The sequence below is a fragment of the Rhinolophus ferrumequinum genome, chromosome 21 (genome assembly GCF_004115265.2).
Source record: "Rhinolophus ferrumequinum isolate MPI-CBG mRhiFer1 chromosome 21, mRhiFer1_v1.p, whole genome shotgun sequence".
Taxonomy (NCBI): domain Eukaryota; kingdom Metazoa; phylum Chordata; class Mammalia; order Chiroptera; family Rhinolophidae; genus Rhinolophus; species Rhinolophus ferrumequinum.
Window position 1 is genome coordinate 43876369 of NC_046304.1, and position 17886 is coordinate 43894254.

Here is a 17886-nt window from a genome sequence, read left to right on the forward strand (position 1 = left end):
CCCCCCCCCGCAGTGTTCATGGCATTCTCAGGAGAGCAGCTGGATCATTCCCAGTCTGGCTTGTTTAGGCTCAAAATGCACCAGGTGTCAGCAATCCAGCTCCAAATCCCTGGCAGCCTCTTTGAAAGCTGTCCTTCTGCTTAGGTGGTATAGACATCTGTCTGCATGACTGGATTTTAGGGCCTTGGACCGAAATGTTGCCCACACAAGCGGAACAGTACCCCCAGGGTCCGAACAGTGCCTGGGAGTATGAACTTGGACCAGCCAAATCCTGAAATTCCCATCGTCAGAGTCACTTCTTTGGGTTAAGCATGAAAGACCCCTGTGAAGTATGTTATGGAGGGGGCCATACAATATTAAGACATCACCAGCCATTAACACCTCTTGGTGACTTCATCAGGGGGTCCTCAGTCCCTTAGGGGCCAAGGTAGGGCAGCTGAGTTCCAGTGGGAGGACAAGGGGAGAGATTCAAAGCCCGTGGGGTGGCGAAGGAGGTGGAGAACACAGGCAGGGATGTGGGTGACAAGAGGATAACAGTTTCACAGAGAACACTGCTGACAATTCTGAACCAGCCAGACCTCCATCGCAGAGTCCCTTTTGGTGACTCTGGCCAAGACCATGAATGTGAGGGCCGGGCCAGTTGGCAAGCACAGGAGTCCAGCTGGGTCTGTGTAAGGACTTGGCATCTCGCAGTCGGCCTTGGCCTGGGGCCATGAAGCTGGGTGTGCAGGGACGCATACACAGCTGGAACACCCACCTCTCCCAGGAAAGGGGGAGAGCTGCTGGAGTGATTGGCGCTCAAGAGGTGGGACCACGCCCATGCTCTCAGCCAATCAGCTTGCCTGCTCTCTCCAAACTCCTGACACCACCCTGGAGCAATAGAAGATACTCTGGGGGAATCTGGGAGACAACATGGGTCAAGAGACAACAGCTAAGCATGGGGGCAGCCCGGGCCTATCAATCGTGGGCCGGGGACTCATGGGCCAGCAAAGGAGCACGGGAAGAGGGGTGTCCGGCTGTCCACAGTCCAGGGAGGGAGGCGACAGGCTCAGCAGGAGAAGATGACATCTGGTCGTAGTCGGGGCACTTGAGCAAAGCTGGGTAGTTGCTGTTCATCTGCAGGGAGGCGTCGCTGGAGATGTCGGAGGGGCTGCGGCCCCGGACCCAGGCTTCTGGGTGTAGGAACTGGCCTGAGTAATCAGAGCAGTTGCTCAGACGCGGGCGGTAGAAGCCAGGGTGAGGCCTGTACATGTCCTCGGCGGTGTACCTCTTCATGAACAAGTACACAGACATCACCCCAGCACTCTACAGTGAGGAGAAAGCAGAGGACGGCTCACTGCTGGGGGCCTGGCCTTGCTCCCAGCTGCGTCTGCACAGGACAGAGCTGTGACAGGAGCTGGAGTGGGGAGGGAGTGGATTCGAGGACAGGAGCAGGGCCCTGGGACACCCCGGATGGGGCAGATGCAGGAAGGTAAGAGTGGCACATTCTGGGGAGGTGGGGCAGTAGAGTAGGGGGGTCCCAGGATGAGGTGTAAGTGCCTTTCTCCTCACGCTGAGCCTGGGCAGGGCCCCGCTCCCCACCCAGCCTGGGGGAAGGGGTTTACCTCTGTTAAAAGGAAGGAGAATGCCCGCGAAGGCGAATGACCAGCCATACTTGTAGCTGAAATAGGTCTCTGCGTCCTTGGTCCTATTAAGCATCTCGTCGTTGATGCTGGAGATGTAGAGCACAGGCCCACGACGAGCGAGAGGCCTGGGAAAAGGGCAGGGGGTGCTCAGAGAGGAGGCCCCCGGGGGGTTTGCTGATGGGGCACCCAACCTCCCCTTGGTGGGTTCAGGTGAAAGCCACCAGCCTTGTGGTGGCAATGCACTCATTTTGGAGTTCAAGGAGAGGAGGTGCTCTCCTCCTGAAGACCCTGTTTAGACCATTATCTTCTAGAAAGCAGAGCTGCAGGTAAACAAGCTCCCCGTCTAGCTACCTCCTGAGCCCTGGTGAGCCCGATGGTTCCTCACCCCCACCTGTTCACTAGATCACCTGTCAGACCTAGTACATGCCTGAGCCACATTCCAAGACATTCTGAGTCACCTGTGGGTCAGGGCCCTGGCACTGTATCGTCTTAAAAGCACCCTATGTGATGCTAAGGTGACGATGGGTGAGACCCACTGAACTAACAAGTGGCTTTTGCTACAATGAGGAACAAATAGGATCCCTCAACACAGGCAGCCAGGCCTCCAATCCCCGTGGGTGATAACATCACCGTGGAGACCAAGTGGTCCATGGTCTGTGCAGCCCACCTGACCACTGGGTGTGGCCTCCAGAGCTTGTTAGGCAGAGAGAAGTAAAGAGAGTTTGTCCAGATTCTGGCAAGTGTTAAATCAGCGGGGCCCAGTGGGACCCAAACTCCTGCTGCCGTTATGCAAATGACGGCCTCAGGCACCAGTCCTGTCAATTAGTGACTGTAATTGAATCAAGACGTAATTAATTACTCTGTTTGAGCTGTTCAGGTTTAATTCCATTCACATGATTAACTAGGGCATCTTAGAAAGGTAAACGTTCAAGGAAAATAGATGTGACTCAAGTCTTCCTCAGCACTTAACTGATTGTTGGCACCGTTGGTGGAGCCGTGAACCCTGTCTGTCACTATCATTAAAACAACTTCACGGGGCGCAGTTCAATCCGCAATTTCTTATCCTGTAGCCTCCCGCTGAAAACACCTGAGCTGCCTCAAAGCTACTGTATAGCCCTGACTACTGTGAAGTTCGTAGAAAGATAAGAGCTTAATCCTGAGTCCATGTCTTTTGACTAGGTGGACACGTCACCATGCAGAGGGTGTGCTAAGGACGTTGCAGTGCTCCATAAATATTTGTTGGATTGATGGGTGGAAGAATGGATGAGTAGATGAACAGATGGAAGAATGAATGGAAGGTAGGTGGGTGGGTGGGTGGACTGAAAAGAAGATGGACAGACAAATGGAAGATGGATGGATGGATAGATAGATGGACAAATGGAAGAGAACGTAAAACTCTTGGCAGCAGGCATTCTGATTGCCACCGAGCTCCCACGCCATATTGACAAGAAAGTGTTGGGAAAAGGAAACTAAAGTGGCTGGGAATCAGGAGGCAAGCAGAATGCCTGGTACCCAACCAGCTGTGTACCCTCTTCTCCATCCACCCATCCATCCATGAAGCCATCCTCCAACCCGTCTTCCAGCTATAAGCATTTCCTCCTAGTCCCTCCCCTTATTTACAAGTCCAGGGCTCCAGGGCACTTAAAAGAAGCGCCCTAAGAGTCACTCCTTCGGCTTGGTGCATTCTCTCCAAAAGAAAAGGTCCTCATGAAAATGCACAGGTCACCTTCAAGAGGAGAAAGAGCCTACTTTTTTTTTTTTTTAACCACATTTTCTTCCCTTCTCACTGTACATCCGCCCTGTTAGTAATCTCATCCACATCCACGATTCCCTCTCCTAAGCCCTAGGCTGACAGCTCCCAAATCTCTCTCTTTGGTCCAGGCCACTTCCATTGGCCCCAGACCCAGCTTTCTGCACACCCCTCCCAGATGGTACATGGACACCCCAAACTCAGCACTTCCCGCACTGAACGCATGGTCTCTGCCCCAAACCTGCTCCTTCTCCTGTGATCCCTAGATCAATGACTCAACGAATGCACTATCCCCCAGGGTCCAAGCAAGAACTTGGCACTCAGCCTTGACTCCTGTTTTGAAAGTCTAGTCCTGGTCCTATTGAGTTTACCTCCCACGTGTCAAAGAACCCTGTCATTTCTCTCCTATCACCCGTCCGTCTGGGCCACCATTACCTTCCTCCTGTAATAGTGAAACAGCCTCTTGCCTGGTCTCCCCGCCTCCTGTCTCGTTCCCTCTCTCCCTCTATTCCCCACAACGGGTATTCTAAAATCTAAATCTGATCATGTCATTCCTTCTCTTAAAATCCTTCTCCCAAAGTCCAGAATTCACAAGGTGACGTCAGATGCCTTCCCTGTCTCACCTCCCACCACAGTCTCCCTTATGCTCCTGCCATATTGAGTGATAATTCCACTTAGTTTCCCAATGCTTCATCCTTTCTCTTCCCCCCAGGTTCCCTTTCCACCCCCAAACCCAAATTCTTTACCGAAGTTCTACTCACGCTTCATCTCACCTTCTCCTGCTGGTCTTCCCTGACCAACCCCGGGTCTGCGTTTCACCCCCTGTTCTTGGCCCCCCCAGTCGCCTTTGCTGACCACCATCATAACCCTTCTCATGCTGTGTCCTGATTTCCTGTCTACCTGTCTGTGTCTCTCGTTACACTCACCTTTAGTGGACAGTGAAGCCAGCACCCAGAATGCATGACAAAGAATGAATGACAAAGTACGACCTGGTGTCAGCCCAGAAGACAGATCCGTGTGGAAGGGAACTGGGAGGGCCAGTGTACGGGGTGCGGCTGGAAAGTGAAGAGGTCAGTAGCAGTCCCCTGAGGACAGCTCAGGGCTGGAGGGGAAGGGGTCATTATTCCAAAGGCAGACTGCGTATAGTTTTCATGTAAAAACATGAAGACATAGCCCCTTCAAAAACAGGAATACTCATTAATAGCGGGAACGAAAACAAGTGGTGGTGATGGTACAGAGTGCGGAAAGGGCCCTGGGTTCGAATCCCAGCTCTGCCCCAGGGTGAGCCTGTCAGGTCACGCCCCCTCCAGAAGTAACACATGGGCCCAAGGTCATCAGAAGTCTCTTCCAGCTCTGCCTCTGCCTGGGTCATTGACTCAGCAGTCTGCTGCTGGCGGCTGACCCACAGCCGTGAGCAGGACTTCCCAGAGCAGAGCTATTGCAGAGTCGAATGTCAAAAGTACAGAGTTCATGAAAACAACAGAACTTACCTGAGAGGATGAAAAATATGCCGGAGACAAAGGCCAGTATCGTCCTGTGGGGACGAATGTGTCCAATGTTGCTCAGGATAAACCCGATGAACATGAAGAAGAGGCTGACCAGAGGGAACGGTGTGGCCGAGCGAATCATTTCTAATTGAGGGGACAAAAGTCTGCTGTCAGCCTCCAGTGGCCTTCCTCCCTGCTCACCCTCCTGATTCGAGTTTCCTGGAAGTGTCTACAGCTGGTGCCCAAAGCTGCATCCTGCATGAGCTCCCAGGGCTCCACCCTCTCCTTGGGCGGTCTGGGACCTCCCAGTGCTGGCCGGCTTTGTCCCTTAGCCTGTGGAGTCCATGCTAATTCAGTATTGCAAGTTCACTCTAGGGGTCAGAACCCAGCTCTCGTAGGCCAAGAGCGCGAAGTCAGCCTCATGGGGCCAGAGGGCTCGATTCAGTTCCCTGATACTATGGTCTGAATATGTGTCCCCAAATTCATATGCTGCAACCTAATGCCCAGAGTGATGGTACAGGAGGTGGGGTCTTTGGGAGGTGCTTAGGTCATGAGGCGGGGCCCTCATGAATGGGATTAGTGCCCTGATCAAAGAGATCCTACAGAGCTCCGTCACCCCTCCCACCACGTGAGGACACAACGAGAGGGCACTGGCTCTGAATAGGAAGACAGCCCTCACCAGAACACGGCTACGCTAGATCTTGGACTTCAAGTCTCAAGAACAGAGAGAAATATTTGTGGTTTATAAGCTACCTGGTCTGTGCTATTTTGCTATAGCAGCCCAGACAGACTAAGATGCTGGGTTGGGATGTCCTCTCACTTGCCTGGCTCACAAGACTGGGAGACTCCAGCAACCTGTCACCACCATTGGATAAATAATTAACAGAGCAAGTTGTGGTGAGCTCAGACCAGCACAACCACCTGAGTCTAAGGACACCGGCTCTGAGAAATCAGCTGGTCACCCTGACTCCTCCCTCTATGCTGCTCTGCTGTCCAGCCAGTGGTTTAGGTTGGAAAGTCCGAGGCACCTACTTAGAACGTTGACTGTGGACTCGGATGTCATCTGAGAGTTCATAGGCATCACGTATTCTATGGTGAAGCAGCGCCCACGTTCCTCCCCTACGAAGACAAGAATCGTTTACCTGTCCGAGTCCTTCTGCAACGGGGATTTGAAATTAGTTTTGCAAATCTTATTTCCCAGTGCTTCTAGGATCTTTGGCCCATGGCGTATTTGCAGCTGGGCTGGATCCAAACCCTAGGGGTTCCCATTCCTGGCTGGTGGCCCGCAGCAGGGGTGGAGCACATCCTGACATCACGTCTTTCCTGGAGAAGCACCACTGTGAAGATGAACCCCAGCACCGAGAGTCGTGTGACAAGGGGCCAGCACTGCAGCTCAAGCTGAGCAAAACGTCTCGTAGCGTCACGTTGCTTTGGGACAGACTTGGCGCATGGCTGTCCTTAGATTCTCCAGCGTGGGTGTCATGGAGCAGGACCCCAAAAGCCTTGTCAACTACTTTGGAAGCCAGATCCTGGTGACTTCAAACTCTGCTTCAGATTTAAGCACAGTTTGATGCCACACGGTCTAGGGCAGTGGGAGGTGAGGTCAGTGTTGGATGCCATTCCCGACACAAGTCACCGGGAGGCCAGGCCTTGGGAATCAGGTGGCAAGTCACCGGGGGGTGTCCTCCCTGCTAAACACTGGTGGGCGCCGCCCACCATATCCATCCCCCAAAGTCCCACCGCAAAGCTGGGCGGACCAAGCAGTCCCTCTGCCCAGTGCACATGTAGCTGATGGGACCCTCAGGAAAGGCCCAGTGAGCAAACTGTGGCGACTCAGCCAGCCCAGGCTTGTGGCTAATGTCACAGGAGGTGCTCTTCTTGTACAGCCTGGTCTTGGGCCACGATAAAGGGATAAAGGACAGAGTGCTTGCAGCAGCAACTCCAAGGGTTCCAGAGAGGCCCTAGCAAGCTGGCCGGAGACCCAGACAGGCGGGATCAAAACCTGCCCCATCTTGCAGACTTGGAAAGACCCGCATCGGTGTTTCTCTCTGCCATTTCAAGGACATGAGAACAGAGAAACTAGTAAGTACGCCCATCCTGTAAACGAGTGGATACAAGTGACGTTGAGTCAAGGAGACTTACTTCACTTAATTTCCTCATTTGTGAGGTGGAAATCATAATAAGTACGTGTCCTGCAGTGTTGTGGGAGGCAGGTGAGGTCGATGGTGCAGGGAGCTAAGGCCCACAAGGGCACTTTTAGACCCGGGGGATGCCAGCCTCACCGAGCCTGGGAGGTGGGAAGGCGTGGTGACATCTTTCAGGTGGGAGACCCACGTCCTGGGGGATAAGAGGACTTGCTCAAACGGACACAAGTCAGGGCTTGAGTTTGGAATGGGTCCTGGTCACTGCAGAGAGCACTGCCTAGGTTCAGGAGGCTCGTCCGTGGCGAACCATCTCCTTCCTGCAGAGCATGTCCTCCTACCGTGGGAGGGGCTGCTCCTCTCTCAGGGCAGGGCTGTCCACAGCCCGGGGGTCCTTACCTGCGAGGAAGCAGACACGCCACAGGCCTGAGTGCAGGGACATCTTGATTTCCATGCTCTGATTCTGGGGCAGGACACACCCTCCTCCAGGTACAGCCAGTAGTCGGTACTGACTGCAATGCCCAGGAGCCCCAGGCCACAGACGGCAAAGACGCTGCTCAGCAGGGTCAGGGCCTTCCTCCCCGCAGGCACTCATCTTCCCACAGTCAAGTGCGCAGCGCGCGCGCGGCCTGCAGCCGAAGTCCCGCCAACAAGGAGTGGGCTCTGGGGGCAGGAGACAAGGTGAGTGGGCGGCAGCAGCCACGGTTCAAGGAGGCCAACAGAAGGGGCCTTGGGAGGCAACCAAAGTGAACCCCACCTGGCTAAACTAATGAATAAAGACCAACAGGCCAGCTCCCTGGACACCAGGCCACCTTGAGAGAGGGGCCACCTTCTTCCTCTCCTGTCAGGAATTCACAGCTTTCTTGACGGGCCACTGCAAGGGGCCCCTTTGTCCTCTTTGGGAGTCCCCCTTGCTGGATAATGCACTTCCTTCTTTCCTTCCTTCCTTCCTTCCTTCCTTCCTTCCTTCCTTCCTTCCTTCCTTCCTCCCTTCCTTCCTTCCTTCCTTCCTCCCTCCCTTCCTTCTTTCCTCCCTTCCATCTATTTTTCCTTCCTTCTTCCCTCCCTCCCTTCCTCCCTCCCTCCCTCCTTTCCTCCTTCCCTTCTTTCCCTCCTTCTCTCCCTCCCTCCTTTCATTTACTCAGTAACCCACTGTGCCCAACATGGGAGATAAAAAGATGAACACTGAACATGACACTATACTTGCCCTTGAAGACTTCCCACCTAGGAGAACAAAGGTGCCGCAAAGCAATGCACATGCAGCTTGATGGGGGCTGTGGTAGAGCTCTGCCCAGGAGCTTGGGGAGCAGGGAGGAGGGATGGAGGAGTGAGCTCTGCTGGGTGGGCTTCTTGGTGTTGAGAAGGACTCTGAGGCTCAAGTGCAGGCAGGCAGAGAGCTGCAGAAGCCAGACAGGGGAGCGGCAGTGGCCTTGGGAAGAGGCTGAGGGCAGAGAAGCTTTCTTGGGAACGTGTCTTCCTCATGGACTCTAATCAGCGGTGGTTCTGGGTTAACACATGGAAAGGAGCCACAGAACGTCCAATGGGCCTCCTAACCCCCCTGACCAGAAACTGTCTGACTCTTGCCTGTTCAGCACACGGTATTGGTAGGAGCCAGCTCTGAACCAGCCGGAGAAAAGCTAAGAGTCCATGCAAGGTGAGCCACGAGCACACCTACTGATACCTGCCAGCAGGCACTGGTGCTGGGAAAGTGGGAGGAATAAGGCAGATGGATGTCGGCCCCCATGAAACCCACAGGGCTCTGTACTCTGCCTGCAATCTAGAACTCAGGGAGTGCCTACAAATCCCCACTGTCTGGGTGCCACTCTGAGAAATTCTGGTGTGACTGGGCTCAGATGGGGGCAATGGTACTTTCTCAGGGCTCCCAGTGATCTAACGCACAGCCCAAGCTGAGAGTGATTAATCTTTGCTACTCAAAGTGTAAACCATGGACCAGCAGCATTGCCTGGGAGCCTGTTAGACACGCGGACTCAGGCCCCTCCAACTTTCTAAATCAGAATCTGCATTGTAACAAGGTTCAGAAGAAGTGTATACCTGCTGAAGTCTGAGAAGTGCTGTGCCAAGCAAACAGGCGAGTACACGACCATGTAGTAACTGCCATGACAGGGGAGCCTAGGATGCCATGAGAGCCCAGAGGAGGGTCAGGCAGTGGGAATGGAGGGGGCACGCAGAGACGTCTCCAGAAGGAAGGTGGGGCCTGGGCAACTCAATGCATCTTGCCTAAGCCAGTCATGCTTGCAGATTTGCCAAGATATCAACCCTTACAATAATGCAAAGGCAGAAATTTTGAAACAGGGTGTTGATGTTCAGAAAAGAGTCAGGTGTCACAGCACCTATGGTGGGGAGGTAGGGCCACCAAGCTCAGGTCCCTGGTGGTGACCCAGGGGCCCCACGCAGGGCATGGCATCATAGCTCAGCGCAGGCACGGGTGGATCCTGGCTGAGCCAGGGGAAAAGGGCCAGAAGCCACCATCAAGTCTGGAGGCTTGATTTGTCTGTGGAGTCTGATCTTGCTGTAGAGGAGAGGAGAAGGGAGAAAGGGAGGAAAATGGGTGGTCTTTGCAAGACAGGGGGGACATCCTGGGTTCATTCTATATCACCAGCCCTGCCCTAGCGGCTGACTGTGGGAGAGTTGATTGACCTATAGAATGAACCCCGCACGGGCTTCCTGGAGGCCTGAGCGAGCTAATGGAAGCAGAGGCACCCTATCCCTAAGGTTGGGGAGCACAGGGGTTTCATCCAAGCCACTCCCTTTTGAACTGGCTTTGACAAAGAAGGGAAATGAAATGCAAAACAGCCAGACCTCCTCACTAAGCCAAGTCATTCTCCACTCAGTGGGGTGAGAGGCGGAGCAGGATGGCTTGGCTCCTGATTGGAGTATGTAATAAAGCACCTACTCTGCATGGCTCCCTGTGTCTGCTGCTGTGGGAGAGGTAAAGGAATCAGAGGTACTGTGGTGTGTAGAGCTCAGGAGGTGGACAAATCGGAAACCACAGCATCATGAGTGTGACACAGAGATGGGGCCGCATCCTTACAGGCGGAATCTGGGTCCCGAGAAGGTGGGGGTGGCAGGGCAGGCTGCCTGGAGGGGCCCCGGGGAAATGGCTACGTGGATTGGTGGCATGGGGAGTGACGTGAGGGCTGATAACTAACATTTTTATAGTGGTTTGCTAAGTACTTTCATTTACATTTGAGGCTCAGAGAAGCCCAGCATCTGCCAGAGGGAATGGAATTAGAACCCCCGGGATGTCTACTGGGGTTAAGGGAAGGAGAGGAGAACACAACGATGAGATGCCTGGGTGAGAATAACGGCTGCAAAGGGCCGTGAGAGGCAGGCAACCTGGACTGTATACTCAACCCTGTCACGAAACAGCTGTGTAATGCTGGAAAATGAACTTTTCGGAGGCCCACTTTTCTCCCAGGTACCACAGAAGAGGATAACAATAAATACTAAAGTATATTGAAGGTTTATCGTTGGTCGGCCTTCTGCTGAGCACTTTATTTATTCTCCATGTTAGTTCTTACAACTCCATTACCATCCCCCTTTACAGGTCAGCAAATCAAGGATCAGAGAAGTTAAGAAACTCACCCAAGATCACTCAGCTAGCAAGAGGTGGTGCCTGAACTTGAACTTCACGTGACTCATTCTCAAGACCCTTCTGGTGCCACCCCTATGAGCGTTTTCCAAAGTGGGTGCCATGGAGCAAAATGTCCTTGGAATATTCTAGCAAAAAGGACTGGTGAAAAAAATGCTTGGGAAACACCGGATCTGGGTCTTGAAGAATCTGACTGCACATCAATATGTTAAAGGTCTGAAAAGCCTGTTTAATTTTGCTCATTCCAGTGTTTTCCAAACTTATTTGTCCACAAAAGGGTGACTTGTTCTGTGAAACCCACTTTGGGAGTGAGGCTGCCTGCCATGAAGAATCACAAGGCCTGCCCTGCCCACTCCACAAAACTGCTGGGGGATTAAACGCAACAGCAGAGCTGACAGCGCTTTGAAAAATCTTCAAGTCGGATCCTGGTGTAAGGAATTATTATTAAGCAATAACGGACAAAGAAGCTCCTGTTCTTGCCAGGCAGATGGATCAGGGCTTCTGAAAAATGACAGTTAATACCTGGCCAGAGCCGAACGGCCAATTTTAATGATAAGCTGGGCAGCGAGACAAAAAGAGATGCGGGTCTTGGAGGTTTGGAAAGATGAAAGCAGAGAGGAGATTGGATCTGAGTCTACAAAAGTGAGAAATGAAAGAAGAGGCCGAAGTCGACCTGGTTGTCAAACCCTACAACAGAAGAGCTTGAAGCCTGGAGTGAGCTTGGAAAAAGAGCAAAGTCCCTTTCCAGAGTATGCGACAGATTAATGGAATTCTGCACGGAGTGGAAAAGAAGAATCTTATTTCATTCAACATGTTGCATTTATGCTTCTATTATTAAATCATATTTATCAACAAATAGCATCATTGATTAGGGAAAAGCCCTTTATTGCACAGTATCTCGTCAGGACCTCACAACTACCCCCCAAGTAGGTCGTGCTAGCCCCATTTTGTGGATAGGGAAACTGAGGCTCTGAGAAGTCCTATAGGACATCACAGGTAGGTGACAGACTGTGGATTTAAACCTAGGTCTAATTCTAAAGCCTATGCTCTTGCTGTACCATCGCCCCACTGAAGAAATAAACGGTTCCAGAAGTACTGGGGTGAAGAGACACATGCAAAGTGGGTCACTAGGGAATCTAGAAATGGAAGTGACAGTACTTGGAAGATTGTCTCTGTAAACGGCCAAGTGTTCCTTCCATAAGGGCTGTTTCTTGAGCCTATTGGGCTTGCTCTTGGGCGTCACACGGGCACACCTTCTCGTGTCAGTCTCATGGGGTACACTCGGACTCAGCGTTTCTGATTCTGAAAACCATGTTTTAGGGCAGGAAGACTAATATTTCCCTCAAACCACACATAAGAAAATCAAGGTCCAGAGGGGTGAAGTACCTGCGGTCACCCAGCCGGGTCCACGCGGGGACAAAAGTGTGAACTGGAAATCTTTTGAATGCTGATCCAATGCTTTTTTCCCTCTGTACTGCTTGGAAAATTATAAGGTAGAAGATGAAAATGACCTGTCTCTCTCCAGTCTGAAAACACCACCATTAGTGACATCTTAGTTCGCCGCTTTCCTGTCGTTTTTCCGATGTAACTGCATGTGTGTGCACATATTCTCCTACCCAACGTCTTCAGGTGGTGGGAGCGGGGGGGCCCCTCGCAGACACTGGTCTGGAAGGAATTTCTAGTTCCCACGTAATCAGGCCTTCGTCCACGTCTCTGCTTTTACACAATTGCTTCTCCTTCCCGTGAATTCATCTCTCATCTACAATGTTCGTTTGATTCTTCTGATGGGAAAGGCAGCTATTTTTTGTAAGTGAGTACCACTAGAGATGATGTTTATGCTATAATATCAAATGGATGAAGCTGGATGCAAAACCACATGTCTAACATGAATTCAACTGTGGAAAAAATTCATAGCCCAGGAAGAAATAACCCAAAACACTGATGATAGAGGCTTCCAGGTAATAAGGTTATGTGTATTTGATTTCCTGTGCTCAACAAAGCTTCTAAAAAAAATGTATTATTTCAATTTCCAGAACAGAGAACTAAATTAAAGACTAGAGCCATCAAGTCTCCAATCATTGACCTCGTAAACAAAACTGCAGGGTCCCAGCGAACTCCCGGGCTAGCGATGCTGAAATGTGGTGTTATCCTTTGGGGCGGGGGGCCCAGAACAGCACAGCAGCTTAGCGCTTCTTAAGATGATTACATGAATGCCATTACCTCTAAATATTAGCTTGTTAATTATCAGGAATTAACAGTCTCTAATTATCATCCATGACTAGCAAGGAGGGAGAGAAATGTCCTGTGGAGATTAAATCACTAATGGCCCATCTCCCTGCACAAGCCAATAACAAAAAGACTTGCAATGACGTGCTTAGGTGTTCAGAGATTGGGGAGGGTACACACAGGTGTGAGCGGGAGCCCAGTTAGAGGACTGACTGCTAGGGAGGATGGACAGGTTCCATTGGAGAGGAGAGAGGAAGTGAGGGATGGTCCAACACAGATATGCTGATGTCAGTTTCCTACTATCCCAGAGAAACCCCAGGAGTGCTTGATGAATGGTTCTGGGAGCAGGGATTCTTGACAGTTACAGCAGCTGCTCCTCTGAGCTGGTCCAGTGACTCAGCATTGGCCTGGCCAGCCCCCAGCAGGACAAGCTGGTGACCAGAAGTCAACCCCCAAAGGTCCGATGGCACTGGCTCTTTTCCATGCTGTTGAATCCCATTACATTCCATGGTAGTTGAAAAGTGACCACAAATTCCTGACACTCCTCCCATTGAGGGGTGTGTCCAGGCACGGCTCCTCCCCTTGAGTCTAGACCCGTTGGTGACTGCTTCGACCAATAGCATAGACAGAAATGACGCTGTGTGACTTCTGAGGCTGGGTTCTTGAAGGAGACACAGTTTTCCCCTGGTTCTCTTGGGAGCTCCTTCAGGGAAGCCAGCCTCCATGTGACAAGCCCGACTCCCCGAGATCACCATGCTTTATAGCGGGGTTCTCAAACTCAGCCCTATGGACATTTTTGGCTGGAACATTCTCTGTTGCGGGGGGCTGTCCTGTGCATTGTAGGATGTTCAGCTGCCTCTATCCTGATGCCAGCAGCACCCAGCTGTAATAAACAAGAATGTCCCTGGGGAGGCAAAATCGCCCTTGGCTGAGAACACTGCTTTGGAGGCCATGCACTGGTGCTCTGCGTAACAGCCCAGATGCGCCCAGCCAACAAGCAGCATCAGCTGCCCGCCTTGTGACTGAGCCATCCTGGACGTCCAGTCCAGCTGAGCCTTTGATAACTGCACCCCAACCAACGTCTGACTGCACCTACATGAGAAACCCCAGCAAGAACTGGCCAGCTGAGCACTTCCCAAATTCCTGAGCCCCCAAATCATAAGCAACCGTTATGCCTTGTTTTCTCATTTGAGGAGCTAACCTGCTCTGCACAGCGCTGCAAAGGGCCCTCCCCACTGCAACTGACGTAGGAGCTCTGCAGGTAATGGAGACTGAATTTCATTTCACGTGGCTGCATTACGAATGCATGTTGAGCACAGGCATGCATCGGAGGCTCACAGAATACGAGCGTCAGGGCAGGACAAACTGATGACGACGAGGAGGGTATGATTCTTACCACTTATCTACTGAGCAGCCATATTCTCGTTCTGATATCTACCTCGCCAAGTCCCATTATGATGCTTTCTTTACCCAGAGGAACCCGAGGATGAAGACATGGTGGTCACCCGGCTCTTAAGTGACAGAGATTAGATTCAAACCTAGGTGTGTCTGGCCCCCAAGCCCAGGCTCTGTGCATTTCTCCCCCCATGCCACTACAGAGCCCAGCCCCATCTCCCATTTCATCCATACATTTCAAAAATTCTGCTTCCCCTCTTCAACAACACAGAGGTAGGTTTTGATGTCAAAAATTATTCTTCACAAAGGAGATATATGACGTAGTGTCTCAATGAATAATAAACCATAAAACCATTACAGAAATCTATGTGTTTGAGCAAATGTTTCTGTCCCTGGGTGTTTCTGTCCTTCTGACTGGTAACTTCCATCATTCCCAGTCCTGACACCAGCCATGAACCATAGGACACCCTCCCTGCTGCCCCACGTCACGCATTGGCTGTGGGCCACATCAGGAACCCCGACAGCAGAGGAGATGCGACAGCAGATGTCCTGGCCAGCTCCACAAGGAGAGGAACCACCCCCCAAATTCTACCCCAACAGAAATGGACTTTTTTTTTTTTTTTTGTAGCATTTGCAGAAACCAAAATCCCATTTAGAAAAGGCAGGATTGCATATACTTCCTTCTTCCTTTAGATCCCACTTAAACACAATGGTAACGGGGGATGCAAACTGCATAATTCAGTCACATGAAGTCTTAATTGTTGGCAATTAGAAGCCCATGCGTGTGGCGGCCTCCCCCGCTCACACCTCCAGACGTGCCTGCTGAGCCTGTCACATCATGGCCCCTGCCACCGCTACCGGGTGCGAGAAAAGCCAGTGGGAAATTTCCTACCTTGTGTCTTAATGTGTGTGGACAGGAAAAAATGTTCAGACTTGATCTAATTTTGGCGACACTGGCCATCGATCAGATCCAGGCTGCAAAAGCCTGTGGGGAACATTGGGCCCAGGGGTCTCTCCTTTCTTCAGGATCCTGGTTGTGGGTCTGCGGCCTCTGTCCCCACCAGGCATTGCTGCCTCCCTGGTTCCTGCAGGCTGACATTCATGGAGCCAGGACTACATGCCAGAAACTGTTCTAAGCAATTTACACATGTTAATTCACTTAATCCTCGAAACAGCACTTGGCAGTGGGCAATGTTATTGAAATGGGGGGGCGGTGTTAATACCTTCTTCAAAGGGCTATGAGGCTTAAGTAAAGCAATGCATATAACCAGCTTCAGGTGGGGGCTCCAGCCTGTTACGTAGTAAGGGTACCAGGTTAGTCTTAACCATGGTCACTGACTCCAGTTTATAAGTGAGAGGGTTGGTGGTTCAGCCATTTGGCCAAAGTCACCAGATAGAAAGTAGGGGAGCTGGGATTTGAACTCAGCAATCTGGCCTCTCATTCACCTCTCAGCCTGATTCTCCTGGAGCAGCAGAGGTTGTTTCAACAGTGCTGAGCTCACCACCTGGGAGATTCTCAGTTCCGAAAGGGGAGATTCCTGACTACCAAAGGGAAACGCTGACGTACTTGTTCTCAAAATTATCGGCCTCTTGCTTAAGATAAGAGGGCTGAAGTTTTCAAGTCCTTTTCTCCTTGGCCTTTGTTCAGTCAGGTGGATAGACAAACCAGATATTTTTCATATGAAATAGTGAGTATGGAGGAGAAGGAAGAAGAGTAGGAGAAGAAGGTAACTGAGTGTTCCCTGCTGGACTCAGAGTTATTCTTGGTTCTGTCTAACCCCCCCCGCCCCAATGCTGGGAGTAAGTATTTATATTTCAAGAGAGACATTTCTTTTTCTGCTGATTCTTGCTCCTGGGAGCAGGGAAGAAGGATGAGTGGGGGAGCCTGGGGAGGAAAACCAGTCTGGCTTTGGAGAAGCTACCTGGGCTGTACACAGAGGCCCTGCAGAAAGCGTGCCCCTCCAGACAGAACAACTGCTACAGAACGACTCTTGCGAGACAATCAATGTGGCCTGGCCAGGTTACAAAGCACCGGATACGCTTCTATAAATACCTCCTGCCAGCCCTGTTTCCTGCCTCCTGCATATTTTATCATAACTCAGGATTCAGATGGCATGTAGCACACGTGCCAGGCCTCCCCTCACTCCACCATCCACAGCCCTGCCCTTCTCCCCCATGTTCCAGCCCTGCCGCTTTGAGTCCCCAGCCCTGGGACATACAGGGAGCTGGACAGGTTGCTGTGGGTCCAGGAGCAACACACATAAGCCCAGAGTTCCAGCCCTCCCAACATTAGTGCCAAAAGGCAGACGTGTGCCAGCCACTTCAGGATGAGAGCCGTGAATGAGATGGACAAGGAGAGAAAAGCATCAAAGGGGTGGTGTGTTTGTCTGAGGACTTAGTTCTCAACACGACGCTCTCTGCGCCTCCCTCCACTCTCATGACTCAAGATGAAATGATGTCTGGGCCAACCTGAGACCCCCAACGGCCTGGTTCTGAGCATGTCCCTCCCGGGAGTGAGGAGGTCCAAGGCTTCATGGCAGAGTGCAGGTTCGTCGGCTCCTGTGGCCCTGGAAGGTGGCCCAGTGGTTCCTGGAGGGTCTGTGGCTGACCCACCAAGAATCCTGTCCCAGCAGATGCCTCACGACTCTCGAGAGATCAAGTCAAGGCGCTTGCAGTGTTTTTAAAGAGACTTTTGCATCTCCTGACTGGATGACAGAACTGAAGGCCTGGCAGGGAACTGAGGGCAAAGAAGGAGGGGTTTCACTGTTTACTGAGCCCCCAGACATGGTTGGGGAGGCAAGGGTGCTGGCCTCTACTTCTCAGCCAGGGACACCCCCCTCATAGGCCTCACAGCCGCTGGGCTTGGAAGGGCATCGGTCTGGAAACAACACAAGGCAGGACAAGTGTGAACCTCAGCCTGGCTGTCGCTGCCTCTGCTGTTCCCTGCTCAGTTCATCATCCCCCCACCGTCCTGGCCCAAATGCGCAGTGGGGGCCCTGGGCAGGGGTGCCTGGCTTCTAGTCCTGTCTCTGCCAGGAAGCAAATGGGGCCTCCAGCAACCGGCTCAGCATCTCAGAGTCTCATCAATAATACAGGAAAGATGGTTTCTTTACAGAGTGGCTGTGAGGGTTGTGTGACATAAAGTAGGTCACAGGCTCTCAGTAAATGTTCATTGTTCATCTTCATTCCTTGATCCAGAAAGGAAGCAAGACTGGCCACCAAGGAGGCTAACCTTAGTGTGGAAACTACACAAGGTAACAAGGTGGTGCTGGTGGGGTGGGAGCAATGGGAAGGAAGCTTGTGTGCCTCTCACGGTAAAATCAGCCTTGAGAACTGTCTTCGGCTGAACAAGGCAGAGATTGGGATGGGCCTCTGCAGGGCCGGGAAGTGCAGAAACCTTCAGAACTGCTGGAGAGGAAAGAGCCTGCTCCCAAGAGATCAGGTCAGGAACTGAGAGCAGAAAATGGAACGACATCTATCCCCAGGACCTCTCCCAGAATCCCACGGCCTGACAGGATCAAAAAGGACACAAGCCCAAGCCCTGAAACTAGTCCACCTCAATCCCTGCTGCCTGCTGGCATCACCTTGAAGAGTTTTAAAGAAATCCCAATGCTGGATTGCTTCCAAGACCAATCATATCTGAACCTCT

At 51.9% G+C, this 17886-nt stretch overlaps 2 protein-coding genes across 2 annotated transcripts in view; both read right to left on the reverse strand.

The window, feature by feature from the left end:
* CACNG5 (calcium voltage-gated channel auxiliary subunit gamma 5) lies at positions 1 to 7582 on the reverse strand (the record flags this gene model as incomplete). The annotated part of the gene is given in 8 exon segments (XM_033090157.1): positions 1 to 1305; positions 1605 to 1628; positions 1630 to 1730; positions 1733 to 1750; positions 4866 to 5006; positions 5895 to 5981; positions 7403 to 7477; positions 7480 to 7582. Coding segments are annotated over 8 exon segments (897 nt in total), but the record flags the coding sequence as incomplete, so codon positions are not given.
* LOC117013219 (translation initiation factor IF-2-like) overlaps positions 7532 to 17886 on the reverse strand; it is a 27439-nt gene continuing 17084 nt past the window's right edge. The window contains exon 3 of the mRNA XM_033090159.1: positions 7532 to 7666. Within this exon, the coding sequence (XP_032946050.1) occupies positions 7595 to 7666 (72 nt within the window). The 3' untranslated portion in view covers positions 7532 to 7594. The remainder of the gene's footprint in view (positions 7667 to 17886) is intronic.